General features: G+C 37.2%; 1 protein-coding gene across 20 annotated transcripts in view; it reads right to left on the bottom strand.

The window, feature by feature from the left end:
• LOC129253713 (WD repeat-containing protein 97-like) overlaps positions 1-8,831 on the bottom strand; it is a 66,787-nt gene extending 57,956 nt beyond the window's left edge. For all 20 annotated transcript variants that reach the window (XM_054892133.2, XM_064095544.1, XM_064095541.1 and 17 more), the window contains exons 1-5: positions 8,481-8,831; positions 7,733-7,888; positions 5,542-5,658; positions 4,126-4,346; positions 1,925-2,143 (exon numbers count right to left, since the gene is read on the bottom strand). In XM_054892133.2, coding sequence (XP_054748108.2) covers positions 1,925-2,143; positions 4,126-4,346; positions 5,542-5,658; positions 7,733-7,888; positions 8,481-8,717 — 950 coding nt within the window. In that variant the 5' untranslated portion in view covers positions 8,718-8,831. The remainder of the gene's footprint in view (positions 1-1,924; positions 2,144-4,125; positions 4,347-5,541; positions 5,659-7,732; positions 7,889-8,480) is intronic.
• Between the last annotated feature and the right edge of the window lie 10,623 nt (positions 8,832-19,454).

The raw sequence follows: 19,454 nt of genomic DNA, 5'->3' as shown, positions 1-19,454 counted from the left end.
GAATGATCATCTGTGATGATTGAAAATATTAAACTTTTTATCTTAACACAAGAAAAAAATCTTGAAAAGTTACCTTGCTACTTCCTACTACTAGCAGCCTTCCTTTGAACATGCAGATTTGAACATGTAATTTACTATTAACAGAGAGTGACTACCACCAACCAAGACCATCACTAGTTATGTGTACTGATTTCACTTTGACTCTGACTGACCAGTAATGGCCTGGTGGTTGAGTTGATACCTGGCAAGCAGTAGATGATTTATACGTGGCCGTCAGATGGTAAAACAGTCTATCTCGAAAATCGCTGTTCTGAGAAAAATGACTTTAAAGTTTAGAGGTTTGAGCTTTTTTATGAGACGGGAATAATGCATTTTTAGCAATGGGAAAAGAGGAAGCCCAATAAACACTAATAACTGAAGAATTTTGTGCTTATTTGGGGTTTAATTATGAAATAGCCTAAATGAGATTTTTGTGTAGATAGACTGTTTAACCACAGCACATGTATACACTCATACTACACATCATAAGATGGTAAAATGTTGTATCTTCTAGATAGACCATTTTACCATCTTACCCCATTTTTTTCAGAACAGCGATTTTCGAGATAGACCGTTTTACCATCCGACGGCCGTGTGACGTGGCGGTAAACTGGTCTAACTCGAAGATAGACCATTTTACCATCTGACAGCGATGATTCAAAAATCTCAATTAACAAGGTTAAAAGGTATATATAAAAGCTTGTTTTACCTCCAAACGATATTACCGACAATGGGCTAACTCAAAGATAGTCCATTTTACCATCAAATCTGAAGGAAAAATACAAAAAAGTACCAAGATAGCGGAAATTATCTCTAAATCAAGACAGGATGAGATTTTCTCGATGGCACCATTGGAAAGAGCGCCCTCACATTACCAGGAAAGTGAATTTACCTCAAAAAGTCAAATTTTCGAGTTAGACCGTTTTACCATCTGACGGCCGCACGCCAAAAGATGCCAACACACATTAATATGCAATCTCAATGATTAAAGGGGTACTCCACGTTGAAAATAATATGAATTGAACAAAGAAAGTTTCATCAAAATCAAACAAAGGATAAGAATGTTATGACATTTTAAAGCTTTGCATTATTAAAAAAAAAAATGTTTTAAGTATTCATGAATATGCAATGAGCAAGCAGATGATGTCATATCTTTACTTTTTCTTTTGAATTCTATTAAATGAATTTATAATCATTCCCAATTTGTTTCCTCCAAATATAACAAAAAATTGGTTTGACTACTGATTAAATGTGAAAGATCATCACTTCGGCAATTAAGTTTATCACAAGAAAGACATATGAACAAATAAAATTATGATCTCATGTAAAAGGATAAGTAAAAGGAAAGTGGGGACATGAAATCTCCAACCCATCTATGGCATATTAATGATGGTGTGCATGTAACTATTTTACTACATATTACTTAACTTAAAAAATCAAATAATTTTGCTATAAGTTAATCAGATTTTAATAAAATGTTCAGCATTTTGCTTGGTGAATTTTAATATATTTATTTAGATTCAATTATTTTCATACCAGAGTACCCCTTTAATACACAGTAGCACGCAGCCGCATAGTGTGATCTGACAAATGTGGTAATGCATTGTATACCACAAGCAAACAGGAATTTAAGTGTGACCTTTTTAGTCATACTTAAATTTTTGTGAGACACCTCTCGATCAGATTTCTGTTAAAAATTCACCATACTATTTTCCTTATTTTGCTTCTGATACACAAATGGTTTTGGTTACCAAGATTGGGTGGATTTTTCTTGAATAAGTATTCACAAAGAATTATTAACACTACAAAGCTTAATCATATAAGCTATCAACCCCTCACCTCCCCCCCCCCAAAAAAAAATGAATACTAGGAAACAATATCTTACAGGTCCACCTCATCACAAGTCTCTAAGCTCCAGACTCTCATGGTAGTGTCTTCTGAGCCTGATATGATGTAAGGTCCATAGGGATAGACAGATAGAGCTGTTACAGGACCACGGTGGCCAACAAAGACCAGTTTCAGATGCCAATCAGTGTCCCAGACCTTGACAGAACCATCTCTTGCGCCCGTTACAAGGTACTTCAGAGGATTGAAGAACAGTATGCTAAGGGGTAAAGAGAAGGGCAGTAAGAGGGGAAATCACTGTAAGTGTTATTATGATGTAAATGTTAAAACCTGTCAACTAGCTGGACTTACTTGTGTTTTCATTGAAACGTTTAACATCCAATCCAGTTTGCTTCATCAGAACGAATAACCTTTGACATGAAGAGTTTCAATCAAAAATACAATTAAGTACAATCACATTTGAAGGGCGCGAGTGTAATATCACTACTAAATGTGAGACGATGTCACTACAGACAGGACAATGGCAAGAGCTGAATGATGTAGGTCAATTATTCATTGCTTATTCCATTTGATTAGAACTTAGAAATAAACAGATCTTCCTAATACAATATCAAAAAGGCATTTTTTCAATCTTTATTAAACAAGGAAACATTTTGTAAGTGTATATCAAGACCCAAAATCATTCGAAAATAAGAATTTATGTACAACTCCAAAGGAAATTGTGCTTTTTGCCAAATTCATAAATTTGTATGTATCATTTTTTCTTCTTACTGCTTAAACTCAATTAAATTTGTGGTGAGTATTGTTGATTCAATAAATCACACAATAAAAAAAGTCTTGTACATGTATATGATCAGAATAAAGTCAGTGATTTCCATTAAAAACAATAAAAAAACAAAAGGTTGAAAAAAGACAAATACATAAGAAATTTGGAAAAGTTTAATAAAATGAAACAAAAAAATACATTAAAAAAAAATTGTGATCCCGATTTTATTCAAGAATACATGTGATCAGAACCAACAAAGAGTTTGTAAAAAGATTACAGAAAATTGGCAGTTTTGACCCTAATAAGATGGGGGGATGATGCAGCCCCCCCCTCCCCCTGACATTTTTTCGTGATAAATCCTCCGCGCAATATTTTTAAACCACGTCGCTCACTGTGTTTTTACTTTCAAGTCTCGTGCAACTTTTGAGACCAAAATTGCGACCCCCGGGTACGCAGTTCCAAAATTACACAACATTTCCTAGGTGCATGCAGACCCAAAATGTGAATTTGTGTACAAATCCAATGCAAATAGTGTTTTCAGCCAAAATTCATAAATGTATCATTTCTCCTTTTACTGATCAAAATCAATTAATTTCATCCTGTTCATGGTCAAAATAAAGTCCCCGACAATGTCCATTGAAAAAACAATTTAAACAAAATCGAAATACACAGAAATATATAAGAAATTTAGAAAACAATAAAATACATAAGAAAATAAATGTGATGTTGAATTTTTTTTCAAGTACAATTGATCAGATTCCTATACAGAGTCTGTGAACTAAAAATTAGCATTTTAGGGGCATTATTCAAATAATTTTTTATTTTAAGCATTGTAAATTAGCATTTAAGCAATGAGATTTTTCACAGAAATTGATCATGTAGTTTTGTTATAGTACGCCATGGGTAACGCGCGCGCCAATTTTCTTTGCGATCGTGCAATCGACGGCCGAGAGCATAAGGGGTAATAGGCATCGAAATAGCCCAGTCTATTTAGGGTTAATGAAGTAGCATAATTGAGTCATATAAAAAAATCTTATTTCAGAAAAATTAAACATATAGCCTTGTAGATTACATCGCACACTACCAATATGCAAAGTTTTGCAGTACTCATGGGATTGGTGGGCCGAGACAGGGGGGGGGGGGCATTAGGCAGGATCTGCCTCCCCCCATGTGAGATGGGTCCAAATAACCAAGCTCTATTACGGTTAACCATAACAAGGGTGTGCTGCATTAGCTGGAGCTAAAATATAGCGAGCTATTTGGTTGATAGGAGAAAAACATTATTAAGCTTTTGTGTATTTTAAGCTAGTGCAACACCCAAAATTTGCATGCTATTTGAGAGAAAGTCTGACCTCCTTTGATCAGACTAATTCATCAGACAACAAGCACACTATTTAAAAAAGCTCAAGCTAGGTGCAGCACCGTCTAATGATACCATCTATGAAAATACTAGCTTGTGAGAGAGTAATTCTTACCTTGTGATTTTTCTAACATGTAGATTACGTTTGTATTCCAACATTACACCATCATGAAGATTAAAGACAGCAATATTAGATTCACATACAGCAAAGCAACGTTGAGCTCTACTAGCTGTGTTCTCTACTGCTAACATAGTGAAGGTATCCTGACTTAAGAAACTATCCCGGATCATCTTCTGGGGAACCAGATGTTTAGCACCATAACGGAAGCACCAAGACTAAGATAAAAACAGTAAAGGGGATAATAGACTAGTTTTGGCCTTGATGAAAAGCAAAGGAAATATTAAAACATGCAATGCACATGAAAATCATCGAGTCATGCACAAAATATTTGATATTCATACAATAATGAAATCATTACGTTGTCACCTTCTTATTTAAACAGTGTTGAGGACCATTGTTTGTCTATAATATACATTTTGTAAAGGGCATTAAGGCCAATCCCCGTTTTGAGAGAGCAGGTCTTAGTTTCCAGCCTGTAACTCATCAGTGTCAAGATACAAGTAAAACCCAAGACCAATGTAGAGTTAGAGACATGGAATGGTGAATTTTATATTTCTTCCATTCATGCAAATATGAAATTACAATTCATTAAAATTCTTTATATCTTTGTACTTTCAGACACTTCTCATTTCATGAGAAGTGTCTGAACTTCTCATTTCATGAGAAGTGTCAACCCATTACTTGGTGAATGAGTTGACATCTGGCAAAAGTTTAGTCTAAGTTAACCCAGGAATAATTAAACCATGTGTCTAATATCAATTTTAACATTTAATCCCGGGTGTAAAGGCCACCGCACACCTTATGACTGTTGGCAATCCGATTTTGGAACAAATCGCATTTTGCTCATTTTCTGAAAATGTAAATGGAACATATCATTTTTCTTGAGGTCAAAATTAATTGAAAGAAATACTCACATAACCATTTTGAAAGATTGCAAGCCTTTATTTTGGAGTAAAGGCCAAATAAGTTTCAAATCGTAGCCAATCGTACGACTGCTATGACGTCATTACGACTAGATTAAAATTTGCTTTTATTCTAAGAAGGATGATAGCATAGTCACAGATTTGAACATAGGTATTCGTACGATGATTTCTAACATTACACAGTAAGATATTCCAAGTCTCAATATTAGCATCAAATTCTACTACGTTTTATTCCAAAATTGAGTCGCAGACCAATCGTAAGGTGTGCGGTAGCCTTAAGGAAACCATGAGGGGTTCACTGGAATTGTATAAAGTGTGATAACTCTGTGAGGAGTGCTAAAAGGCAAGAGGCTATAAGGCTAATGTCAAAAGGAAACTTACATATTTCAATCATTTTACATAAACTGAAGTTTGTCAGAAATCATGAGCAAAATGTTATGATTATTTTGCATATATTTGCAAGGCAAATAAACTGAGACTAACTTACCATGATATGAGCATGTCCAGCACTAATAACTTCATCCTGTTGTTCATTATACAGTACACATGTTATAGGATGGGGAGACTTAGCCTCAGAGATGAGTTCGAAACTTGGAGCGAACATCTGATAAAATACAATTCAAACAACATTGATACTAGATAACATTAATGAGGCACCGATTATCAAGTTCCCTATTCAATGCCACACTACTTTATATATTACCCTGGTGCAGTCAAGGAAATAATCCTGCCAGATGCCCATTCACCTCACCTGGGTTGAGTGCAGCACAATGTGGATCAATTTCTTGCTGAAGGAAATTACGCCATGAATAGGATTTCAACCTATAGCCCTGTGTTAAAGTCCGTAGAGTAAGCCCACCAGGCCACAATGCTCCACTTAATCATAACTAACCATTTTCTTTCATGCTTTGAGGGATTATCTTTAACAAGGCAAAAGCAATTTTGAGTCTCGCCCACTTATGAAAATAACCAGAAATATCGTGATTTGCGAGGGCACGCAAGAGAATTATATCAAAACTTCATTGTGAAATGACTGGGATGGAATAACACTTGTCATAAGAGTCTTGCATGTAAACTTTAACGTTGACCTGAAAATGACCTTTGACCTTACCATGTGACCTCCGACTGCAGCATAACATGCAGGTCCCCCAAATCCATCTACTATCCAAGTTTGGTTGAAAAGTGACTTACGGTTGCGGAGTTAGGTGTCATAAGAGAGTCTTGCATGTAAACTTTAACGTTGACCTGAAAATGACCTTTGACCTTACCATGTGACCTCAGACTGCAGCATAACATGCAGGTCCCCCAAGTCCATCTACCATCCAAGTTTGGTTGAAAAGCGACTTACGGTTGCGGAGTTAGGTGTCATAAGAGAGTCTTGCATGTAAACATTAACGTTGACCTGAAAATGACCTTTGACCTTACCATGTGACCTCAGACTGCAGCATAACATGCAGGTCCCCCAAGTCCATCTACCATCCAAGTTTGGTTGAAAAGCGACTTACGGTTGCGGAGTTAGGTGTCATAAGAGAGTCTTGCATGTAAACATTAACGTTGACCTGAAAATGACCTTTGACCTTACCATGTGACCTCAGACTGCAGCATAACATGCAGGTCCCCCAAGTCCATCTACCATCCAAGTTTGGTTGAAAAGCGACTTACGGTTGCGGAGTTAGGTGTCATAAGAGAGTCTTGCATGTAAACTTTAACGTTGACCTGAAAATGACCTTTGACCTTACCATGTGACCTCAGACTGCAGCATAACATGCAGGTCCCCCAAGTCCATCTACCATCCAAGTTTGGTTGAAAAGCGACTTACGGTTGCGGAGTTAGGTGTCATAAGAGAGTCTTGCATGTAATCTTTAACGTTGACCTGAAAATGACCTTTGACCTTACCATGTGACCTCAGACTGCAGCACAACATGCAGTTCCCCCAAGTCCATCTACCATCCAAGTTTGGTTGAAAAGCGACTTACGGTTGTGGAGTTATATGTCATTACAGGTTTGTGACGGACGGACGGACGACATTTGGAGCCCTAAGTCTCGCCTTCACCTCTGGTGGGCGAGACAAAAAGGACAGTAAACAAGGACTGGAATGTTTAAGTAGGCAGGATGAGAGGCTTGAGAGAAGACTTCCGGAAGACGGACAGTAAACCTGCCCTAAACCTTGATTCTTCTTTCCCACTCTCACTCTACAGCTTCATTCGCCAACTCAATCCAGCTTCTCTAATCTCTCCAACTCATGACTCTCTAACCCCTCCAACTCAAACCAGTCTTCTACCCAAGCCTCTCATCCTGCCTACTACTCAAGTTTTCCACTCCTTCTGGTATACAGTCCTTTTAAGGACTACACTAAATCCAAAGATAATCTACTTCCTAACCTCAAATTTCTCGCCACTCCATTTCACTTCTACCTGTATCCACTTTTATCTCAGTCCTTCCAAGACTTTACACATGGTGTACCATAAAACATTTCCTTAAATGTTTAAGAACACTTAAAAACAAAATTCTTAATCAGCAGAATTAGCATTTACTGCATAAATTGCTTCTTGAGCAAAAAAAGGAGTCCTGGAAATGAAAGAAATAGCCCGAAGAATTCAGCCATTCCCCAATGTTGAAACATAAATAGTCTTTTAAAAATGAAAAATTATTTCCTACCCTATTGTGATTTGACCCACCTTGATGAAAACATCATCCGGTGTCCATCCAACATATCTCTTAGAGCCCTTACAGAACACCAGTCTATCGATTGGTTCCTCTGGCTCCACATGGCCCTTAAGACGACCATCATGGTGGAAGATATTGATTCCATGAGAGTCAACTGTTAGGTACTCCTGTGTAAGACATTATCATTCAATATGAAAAGTACTTTTGATTATTCATTGACCAATCAAATCTCTGGTCCATTTCAAAACGAGTTGCAACTATCATAACTTTGCCATTGTTGTTTTGGCTTCCAGCCATGTTACCATGGTAATTTGCATTAAGGCAAAGTAACAATATTTGTTATCTCTTTATGAAACAGGCCCCAGGATGAAAATATGATTTTGTTTTTGAGGAAGAGCTGTATTTAAATGCAACTCAAAATGTAATAAGCAAGGCCCAAATGCATTGTTGATTGAAAATTTAGTTTGAATTTTATTTTGTTGGATTGCAATTCTTTCTGCAATAGGACGAGGCTAAAATTTAACGCATTACACGTACAGTATGTCAAAATCACAAATTATTTCAACTTGCTTACACTGACCTGTGACTTGAAGGTAGAGTGTTAATTCATGAAATAAAACAACAGCACTGACTGTCACTTTGCCCTGTGAGTCAACATTATAGTTTTAAAATGTTAACATAACTGATAACAGGAACAAGAACAGAAAAGTTATGGAAGAGAGTTTGCATCATAGTAAAGATTATTGGTAGGTAACTCACCTGTGTTAATGGATTAAAAAGTACATCATTGATTGTTTCAACATGATTGATCTTTCTGGTGTGATGAACCCCATGTCCTATGTGAATAGATTTAGTATCAGCATTAGAGACAAGCTTAGTAGTGTCCCTTATAGACTCTCTCAGTATTCTCCAGAAGAATTGACCTTTCGTTTCCGTCTCCAGCTGACCTGGTCGCCTCTGATGCTCTTTCAAGATTTTTGCCACAACGTCAGACATCACTATCTATTACTTTTGTGCTAGTGCAGTAAGGTTGTGTTACAGGCTTGGAGTATCATGCTTGATTTTCTTGATCTTTGCTCTTTCAGTTTACTGTCATTCTTTGCTGCTGTGTTAAAAGAAAAATAGGAAAGGACACATTATTCTACACCCTTTCAAGTATGGCACTCTCATAAATATCGAACATCTCTGCCAAGTGAATAGGGAATACATGCACTCACTTTTCAGAGTGGAGGCAAGCTGGGAAAAACTGTCCAATGTTCAGAGATAAAAGAGGTACTTATTATTTACCGATTTCTACATCAAAATTATGGGAGACAGAAGACAAAGTTTATCTACACCATTTCCAGCGAGGACAGAAAGAATATTAACCCCCCACAAAAGTGAAAAGGACTTAGGAATCATATTTGGCCCATCTCTATCTTATCTTTTGGTGACCATGTAGCTGATATTGTCAAGACAGCAAATATCAAACTTGGAATCTCCTTTCCCAATCGTAAGAAGGATGAAGACCTAATCGAGAAAGTGCAGCAAAGGGCAAGAAGAGAACATTTCCAACCTTTAAAATTTGGAATATCTAGACAGATTGCAAACCCTTGCACACAGTAGGCACATGGTGGAAGTCATTCAGATCTTCAAGATCATGGGAGGCATTGACAGTATTGATGCTCATCTGTTCTTTGAACGAATTCAATATTCCCTTACAAGAAGAATTGGCATGAAATTAAGGAAGCAGAGATGCAGATTTGTCATTCGTGAATATCATTTTTCATTGAGCTGTAATAAAATTCGCTGCCTGAGTCAGTTGCATAAATAAGTGGAACTAGTCTGAATCAGTTCAAAATTTTGGCACAACTATCCTCTGCATTACAGACCTTACTAAAGACAAGAAATCAACGAGGGGCACATAAGCATGCTTTATGTCTGAACATTCAAGTAAAATTAGTGATTGTGATAAAAAATGGACACTTACGCAACAGAAATAAGTTGACGTTGAACAATCAAAGCAATTATTTGGGAGTTTAGAGCGCAAATTTCAATTACCAAAAGTCGCACAATTTGATGCTTAAGATATTTCATGGTGTTGAAAAGAGTGCAACCATAAATGATTGTTGCTCATTTTTAGTTGTTTCATTTGTCAACACCATGAAAGTCTACATTGTATGTAGACTTTCATGTTAAATCGTAAGTTGAATTCTTAGGTGTGCAGACATGGGGCCCCCCTTCATATTACGGCAGGCGCAGGCCTCCATTCAAAATGGGGTCCAAGCATGATGAGGGAGCGAATGGCAGCTGCATATCGCATGGACACCAAAAAATTCAATAGTATAGTACCTGCAAAACATACTTTTTTATTATCATTGCTGATAACACTTTTTGGAAATCATTTAAAGCGACAACGAATTTAAAACACGGCAAAAGCGATTTTGTGTCTCGCCCACTTTTGAAAATAACCAGAGTCCAGAAATATTATGATTTGCGAGGGCGCGCAACAGAATTGTATTGAAACTTCATTGAGAAATGACTGGGATGGAATTACACTTGTCATAAACTTTAATGTTGACCTCACAATGATCTTTGACCATACCATGTGACCTCCCAACACAATAGCATGCAGGTCCCCTAAGTACATCTACCATCCAAGTTTGGTTGAAAAGTGATTTACGGTTGCAGAGTTATGTGTCATAAGAGAGTCTTGCACGAAAACTTTAACGTTGATCTAAAAATGACCTTTGACCTTACCATGTGACCTCCGACTGCAGCATGACATGCAGGTCTCATAACTACATCGACAATCCAAGTTTTGGTGAAAAGTGACTTGCGGTTGCGGAATTAAGTGTCATAGAGAGTCTTGCATGTAAACTTTAACGTTGACCCGAAAATGACCTTTGACCTTACCATATGACCTCCGACTGCAGCATAACATGCAGGTCCCCCAAGTCCATCTACCATCCAAGTCTGGTTGAAAAGTGACTTACGGTTGTGGAGTTATGTGTCATATGGTTTGTAACGGACGGACGATGGACAGCATTTGGATCCCTAAGTCTCGCCTTCACCTCTCTGGTGGGCGAGACAAAAACAAAAGAAATAGTGAGTGAGGGACATCATCGATTCTCTCGTTCGCTTTTGACTAAATAGTGCATATAACTTTTTTGTGAAAAATAAGTGAAATTTTAAAACGTCATAACTTTTTATTTTACATCCGATTTTGATGAAATTTCAGCATTATGCTTGTCTGATTTTCTCTATTGATTCAAATCGACATTTTTTATGAGGTGGACTTGACCTTTAAGTTTTTAGGGCTCAAATCCCTAAAGAAAGCATGTATTTTGGAGCAACTTTATTGTTGCCAAAATACTTGGTGCGTGTAGCGCAATGGCATCCCGTCCCTGGCTCCGTGGAGATTAAGCACGTTAGTGATATGACATTAATCTCCAGGAGCCTCCTGGCTAGTCCTACTTTACTCAAATTGGTAGGTGCGCAGACTTGGGGAACACCATCTCTCTCTCTCTCTCTTAGGTGATCCCTCCACTGTTTTGGAGATTGTTGTCTTGTCTTGTCTTTCCATTAATGCCCACAATCATTAAATTGATTATTATGGCATATGAACGTCAAGATTGACTTGACCTGAATTTTACCGGGACCAGCAGGTGCAATACACCGGGTGAACACCCTACTCTTTGACGAATAGTGTATTGGTTTTAACGTGCATAAGTTGTGACTCTCCTATACACGGGACCAACATTTGCGTCCTCTCCGATGGAGGGAGTGTTTTCCAACTGCATTCACACCTGCACTGAATACAGTGGTGAGGCACACTAACACACATCAGATTAGCATCAGATTTTAATAATTATTTATAGTCCATCTTTGTAGATAGAAATCATTAAAATGTTTGTGATTTTATTTATGGGGGGAAATTAACTTCTTTTCCATAAAATTGTGTGATAAGCAAGTTAAACAAATCAAGTATTTTGGAGCAACATTGTTGTCTCCAAATACTCTCCTTCGTGTGGGCCTATGCTTTGCCGTGCCAGGCTTCATGGGAGTAAGCTTACGTATAGTAGTGTAGTAGCGACGTATTTCCCTACCCCTCCCCCAATCTATAATTGTGACGTCACCGGCCATGACTTGGTGGGGTTTCCCGACGTGTGACCCGGGGTCGGGGGTCGCATGCTCGCTACACACACACATGATGATTGGACCTTTGAACGAGAAACACCTACTTACTGAAAGTGCTGTTTTTGATACTACCAAGCCGGGCAGAACTAAGCTGCAGGTAAGATTATTACTTATTTGTATAAGCTTAGGACCCGCGCGACTTCAGTATAGATGACTTTTACTCCCCAGAAGCCTCCAGGCTAGTCTACGCGGCATCAGTTAGGTAAAAACCTTAATTTTTTTACATTTTTATCTAACATTTTTTAAAACCTTCCTACGCATTAGGCGTAGGTAGGAAGGTGTAGAAATTGATAAAATAAACACTCATCCTACGAACGAGGTTATAATATAACCTCGTTCTCGGCAGCATACAGCGCTATTGTGCAAATATACATTGCTCATTTTTCCCCCATCCGTCATTCAAAGTATCACGAACTCATGCAATTTTATAAATGTGATAATTAGCCTAACATCTTTTCAAAAGAAGATCATTCTTACTGACCTTACAACATTAAAAAAATGAATAAAAACTCACCGAAATTTATGCGTGATGGCGATTGATCCTCTGGGTTGCTACTATGGTGTTCAACAGTGACAAATCGAAAAAGAAAAAAAAATCTCACGAAACCAGAGAGGTTTATCCCACTGAACTAGAGATACGTGGAATACGTGTCCCTATTCCCAACGTACACAAAGCCGTGCGGCAACGAAGAGCATCGGACTTCACGCTCGACTGAGCGCGCCGCCATTTTGCTAGGTCAATACTGGCTAGTCGACAAATGCTGCGTGAAGGCAGATGGGAGAAAGGAACGCAAAGAAAGTGTTCCTTGTGCTGTTTAAAGTTTTAGTTTGCTTTGTTACATCATGAAATATATGTTATTGAATACTTTCATAACTGAAAATGTTGATTTAGTCACATTTTTGTATTAAAGGGGAGTAAATATACAGACATGAAATCATAAAAACTCGACCTTTTTCACGCGCACACTATGACAAAGAAAGGCCCAACAACAACTCTCTCTTATTTCTCCCCTTTATATCATCTCAATCTCCCTCTTTATTATTTTTCCTCTCTCTTTGGCTTCTTTCTCTCTGATTTTCCTCTTCTTTCTCATCTCTCTCTCTCTTACCTTCCCTTTCTATATATCCCCCTTATATCTCTCTTTTATTTCCCCATCTCCCTTATATCAAGCCCTCTTATCTCCCTCTCGTCTCGCCTTTCTCTCCTCACCTCTTTCTCATTCCTTGTCATTTCCCCCTTTCTCTCCCTCTCTCTCTTTGATCTTCCTCTTCTTTCCATCTCTTCTCGTTGATCGTCTGTTTCTTTTTTTCTCTCCGGCTGCATCTTTACCATTTTGCCTTTCTCATTTCAACTTTCTCTATATAAATTTTGAGTAAATATTCCCTTCCCTCCCTCTCATACTGTTCAATCAGACATTTAGGGTGAAAAATTGGATAGAAGTTTGAGGACAAGAAGGTTGTTACTTTTAATGAGCCTTCAAAGTAGGACCTTCGTGTGCTCAGCCATGAAATATCTACTAAGTACAGTGTATATAAAAATGGGCACAATATAATTTGAATTCTTATGAAATTTAATTTGGAAGAGCATGGATGTTGCACGACATGTGCTTATACATCAATACACCTTTACATAAAGGAAGGGGTGATGGATAAACAAATTCAACTCTAACAAGTTTACTAATTAGAGCACAGATCAGAAAAACATAGCAATGGTAATTCCATTTAAAAAGTTGTGGCACTAAATTTCGCTTATTTTCACATACCAGATAATTATATGCATATCCTGGTCAGTATATATGAAATATTCCACATGTCAAAAATTGCACAAAAAGGCCACTACCTCTTGTCAAATATTTCCAGGGTGACCAGACGTCCCGTATTTCCCGGGATCGTCCCGTATTTTGCTCCTTTGTCCCGGCGTCCCGACAAACCCTTTCCGGGACACCTATCTGTCCCGTATTTTTAGAATATTGAACAAAATGTAGTTGATACATTTAAAAGTGACGAATTTTCATCAAATAACCTAACAGATGACGAAGCAGAGACAACAATAAATCGATAACTAAACTTTTGCAAAGTTTTGCGGGTGATTTTTATCCTAACCCAATAGGCCTACATTGCAAACGAGCTGGCTTCCTGCCTGTGTGTGGCAGGCTCTATGCATGTAGGATCGGAGCAGATTCTCAATGGTGCAAACAATCTCACATGATAAACATTTTTTCCACCAAAATAATCGCAAAATCGGCGGGAAATTTTTATGATCATATATTATAGATTCTCAGATTACTGATTTAATAGGAGGAACAAGTTTTTTAATTGTCATAACTGGATCTACATGTAGTTGTTTTAGCTTTCGTTTTGAGTCTTGTTGTGTAGGATGCCGGCGCTGTTTCCTCTAATTTGTAAGTTGACAATGTTTCACTTTGAAATTTTATTCATTTCTAAACCACTTAGTTTTTCAAAATTTTAAAGATAAAAAACACCAAATATATCATTGTTATTTCTGTTAGATGATTGGATTGCTTTTGTTTGCTTGAAGTTTGAACTTTTTCCTCTTTCATTTTTATTCTTCATCCTTCTATCCTTCCTGCTTGCTTTTTTTGTTCCATCTATCTTTTAATATTTCCTACCTTTCTTTCCTGATCCAGTCTGTGTGTTAATTTTCTTTCTTTCCTTCTTTCTCTTATCTGCCCTTTTTATCTACTTCCTTCTCCCTTCCTCACCTTTAATTTCTTTTCATTTTTTCTCTCCTTCCATTATTTTTTTTTCATTCTCTCATCCCTCCAATCTTTCCTCCCTCTCTTTCATTCTTTCTTTCATTCTTTATTCTATTTTTCCTTCTAATTCTTTCTTTCTTTCCCTCCCTCCCTTCCTTCCTTCCCCCTTCATGTTTTCTTCTTTCTTCGTTTCTTTCTTTCAAAGAATGAAAACATTTTTCTTTCCGGCATTCTTTGTTTCCCTTCTTTTTCTTTCTCACCTTTATTTTGTCTGTCACACATCTTCCCTTTCTTTCTTTTTCTTTCTTTCTATATTCAATGAATTCAACGAATGACGGAAACCTTTTTTTCTCTTTTATTCTTTCTTTCATCGTCTTTTTAATTATTCTAACTTTCTTTCATGTTTTCCCCTTCATTTTTTCTTTCTTCTTTCTCATTTCATTTCTTTTCTTTCTCTCCTTCATTCTTTTGTTCACCCTCCCTTCCAATTCTTTATATTTTTTTTCACAAGTATAATACTGTGTAGCCTTCTTTGATTATCTTTTTTTTATGGATTGTCCCGTATTTCATTTTTTGAAATCTGGTCACCCTGATTTAAACCCTTTTTTTAAACTACATGAATTACCAGGTCCCAGTACATTGTGCATATAGAAATATGTTTGTACATGATTGGCTTAATGACATTAAAATACACTTTGCCACACTAAGTAGTACATCAGTATTAATCTTATATTTATAGAGAAAACATATTGCATCTTGCACATACTTTCAATTGCCTTCTACGGCGCATTCTCGAACAATTGACCTAGCAAAATGGCGGCGGTCACGTGACTTATCGAGTTCGCCGGCGATGTTTTGCTTGGGTGAACACGACTTCCACGTATCTCTAGTTCAGTGGTTTATCCACCCGTTTGGACGAAACTCAGCTCGTGATGCATTCTGGTAAGGAAGTCTCGATAGCCTCAATCAAGACAAATTGGCAATCTTGTTTCGTCTCGATAAACATATTTAAAGAATAAAACAGTGTAAATTACATTTTAAAAATGGAAAAGGGGAAAAGGAGAAGAGAGAAAGGGAAAGAATGAGAAGAAAAAGAACTTGAGGGGGGGGGGCAGGAAAGGAAAATGGAAAGGGTAAAAGAGAAAAGTAGATGAAGGGAAAGAAAGAACATAGATATAAAAAGTCCAACGCGAGGAAAGAGTGAAAAGGAAGGAAAGGAGAACATGTGAGAAACTCATCCCGAAATGCTAATAAATGAGTGAGAAAGGGGAAAGAATTAAGTGATAGCAAAATGGAATCTATAATTTAAAAAAAAAGAGAAACGGGAAATAATGGTAGAATGGAAAGGCTATAGGATACGACCAAGAAATTTAAAAAAATGTAAAAGTAAGAAAAGGAAAGGAAAAGTGTAATATTATTATGCTATGTTCTATTACTATTTAAGATTCTTATGAAAAGGGAACGAAATTTTCTTGATATTGAATTTTACTAAGAAATATTTGCCGCACTCTAAAGCTGTGTCCCTTCTGGATTTTTTTTCCCTTTGCTTTTCAAATTCATCTGGAATAATTTGTTCTCCATTTTGGTTGTGAAAACCTTTTTTTTTTTTGGCTTTGCATATTTAATTGAGTGCCCCCATTCAAAAAATAGTTCCCAGGGCCCTGTCAATTATAGCTAAGATTTTTCTGGAAGTAAGGTTCAAATATTTGACCCAAATCCCCTCCATTTGGATGCGATTTTTTTTTTTGCTTGTATTTTTTTTTTCTGACGAAAATCGCTTGCTTCCTTCCTTCCTTCCTTTCCTCCATTCTATTTTCTTTCTTCCTCAGTCTTTTTTTCTTTTTCTTTTTTAGGGGGAACTATTCCCTCTATCTAAAATTTAGGGGGACGTGTCCCCTCTCGCCCTCCCCCCCCCCCCCCCCGCTTCCGCCACCTGTGACAAAAATATAATTCTGATGTACAAAAATAGTGAAAAAAAAAATGTAGTGTCAGGTGATAAAAAGACTACCTTCGCAGGAACAGGCTTCACCGGAAACGGGTATAGATCAGAAGCATGAATAATCCAGTTCTGTGGTCGCGCTCCCATTAGCTTTCTTTTATTCAGCACAAGAGGGCGTTACGGCACTCTACATAGGATTCTATGGACAGACGTCGAGACGAGGATAAAGAAGAATTTCCTGACAACTTTATGCGATTTCGAAAAAGACATCATAGAAAAAGGGATAATATTTCTTGGATGAGAAGTTACAACAGACTGAGAGCTATAGTGGAACTAAAATTGCGCGATTTGCATGCTGTCGCCAAGCGGAAGACAAAGAAATCAAGATGGCGACGTAAACATGGCCGTAAGCACTCAATGAACAAGGTTATGATATAACCTTGTTCTCAGTTACATCTCCATGTGTTGCAAAATAATTAAGGGTAGCAATGTTTGGCTTATTTTCTCTTTTTCTTTGGGACAAATGCTTGATTTTTTTACACTGTCAGTTTCCATTACAGCTATTCATCATATAACTTGACTCTTAAGTAAATTTGATTCTTTAAATTATTTTTTCTTAATTAAAATTAGAGATTGAAAAATGAAAATTTTCTTACCATATTACTTTCCACCAATAGAGGGCGTACACAAAAATATGCCCAAAATTTAAGTTTTTGAGCGCTCTGGTGAATACAAAAATTATTCCCTGGTCACTAATGAAAAATAAATTGCAAATGTATGGAAATTGGTAATTTTGGTCACAAAAATGACATTTTAGTGATTTTTTAAAGTGTGTGCTGTGTACAGCATTGCCATTGGCATACCATAGTCATCTAACATCTAGCCAAACTAGCCAACAAAACAATTACCTAGCAGTTTTTCTACCTTTGAGTTCTCAACACTAAGTGACGTCAGTGTCTACCGAGGAGTACTACTACTAGGGCGTGAAACAGGCCCAAAACGAACAACAACAACAACAACACCATAGTCCCCATAGATACCCCACAGGCAGGATGGTTGTACTTGTAGTGAACAAGTGGCCGTAAGCTCTTCCCATCTTTTCATAACATTTTTCTCGTTTTTTAATGAATTCTTCTTTAAAAACGAAATCGATATCGCAGAAATGTTGGAAATGAAGACTGAAGTTAAACCCCATGTAGGCCTACATGTTTTACTTTTAGATCTTTAAGTTTAAGAGGGAAAGTAGAAATCCCGGGGGCGAAAGTTTCAGGTTTTGTGTCCGTACGTGCGTGAATATAGTAGGATGGGGGGTGGGGTGTCCGGACACTTAATATTTTTGAAGCCTTCTTTTTTGTCTTTGGATTAGGCCTACACTAAAAATACGAATTCAATAGTTGTAATCATCTTCTGTTTTGTTCTCTATAATATTACCTAACATTTCGTACTAAACATTTTATGAAACTTTGCTTGTAAATTTTTCCAAATGACTTTCTAAAACTAGGGTGTCTGGAGAAAATTTTTTTTTTTCTTATTTCAAGAAAATATCACATTTTCTTTGTGAATTTGAAGAGAAATAACCTTCAGACTGACAGAAATATAACATTTTTTTTTAAATCCAATTATTGGCTGCAAAAAAGAAGAATGAAATTAGGTCAATTTTCAGCATTTCCCTGTCATAGACTGTGTAGTTAAGAAATGGACACACACAAATCCAAATTTTTAGCTTCCGAGAGCTGTTATAAATTTATTATTAATGCCAAAAACTTGTCCATTAAGTGTCAAATAGGAATTTTTATGCTCTTTCTGATGGTATGATTTCTATAAAGATTTGGAAACCAGATCACAATGAAAAATTGTGACAAAGTGAAAAAATTTGTGCAAAACAGAAATTTCATTTTCCCATAGAAAACGCATGGAGAAATGGCAATCTCAACACACACAAATAAGGGTTTGCAATTTATCTCTAAATCTTCATTTCAAATAATCCTATAAACTTGTCCTTACTGTCAAAAGAAGCCCCTGAATTTTCTCTTTCCATACATGCCAAACACAAGTTAGTAATTAATTCAGATCACATTTTTATAGCAGCCTGAATTTCCAGAAAAAATGGGCCATATTTTCCCCTAAATCAGCCTGTTTTATGCTGACACTTTTCAGTGTGGCTTCAGACACCCTACTAAAACTGATCGTCCGGACACACAACCTGTCCGGACACACAACAACTGGGTATATACCTTGGTGTCCAAATCCCAGCCCAGGCGTCAGTGGGGAGTAAGCCTACGTAGAGTAGATGACTTTTAGTACTAGTAGGATGGGGGATCGGGTGTCCGGACACTTTATATTTTTGAAGCCCTCTTTTTTGTCTTTGGATTACCCTACAAATATGAATTCAATAGTTGTAATCATCTTCGATTTTGTTCTCTATAATATTTCCTACATTTTGTACAAAAAATTGATGAAACTTCGCCTGTAAATTTTCTTCAAATGACTTCCTAAAATTGATCGTCCGGACACACAACCTGTCCGGACACACAACAACTGGGTATACTCCCCAGACGCCTCCAGGCCCAGGGCCCAGGCTAAGGTAACCCAGAGAGCTCCCGCCCGCTGCGCGGGCGGGAGCCCAGAAGCTCACAGTGTATTCTACCATTGCCACCGAACAAGGGTGATTTATGGTCTAAATATTTCTCCAAATGAATTGTGAAAACAAAAAGTGTACAATTACCACGATTATATGGATGAAGGTCTAGCGAGTGGCAGATTCCTGACATCTGAGCACAGTCTGGAACCTCAAAAAAACCAAAAGTTCTCTCCTTCTACCCAGTCTCGATCGGCCGTTTTGTTACGATTTTTAACAAAAATGGCCGATCGAGACGGGGTAGAAGCAGAGAACTTTTC

Source organism: Lytechinus pictus, chromosome 2 (assembly GCF_037042905.1).
Source record: "Lytechinus pictus isolate F3 Inbred chromosome 2, Lp3.0, whole genome shotgun sequence".
NCBI classification, from domain to species: Eukaryota; Metazoa; Echinodermata; class Echinoidea; order Temnopleuroida; family Toxopneustidae; genus Lytechinus; species Lytechinus pictus.
Note: the sequence above shows the minus strand (reverse complement) of the source record. Positions and strands in the feature narration are given on the sequence as shown.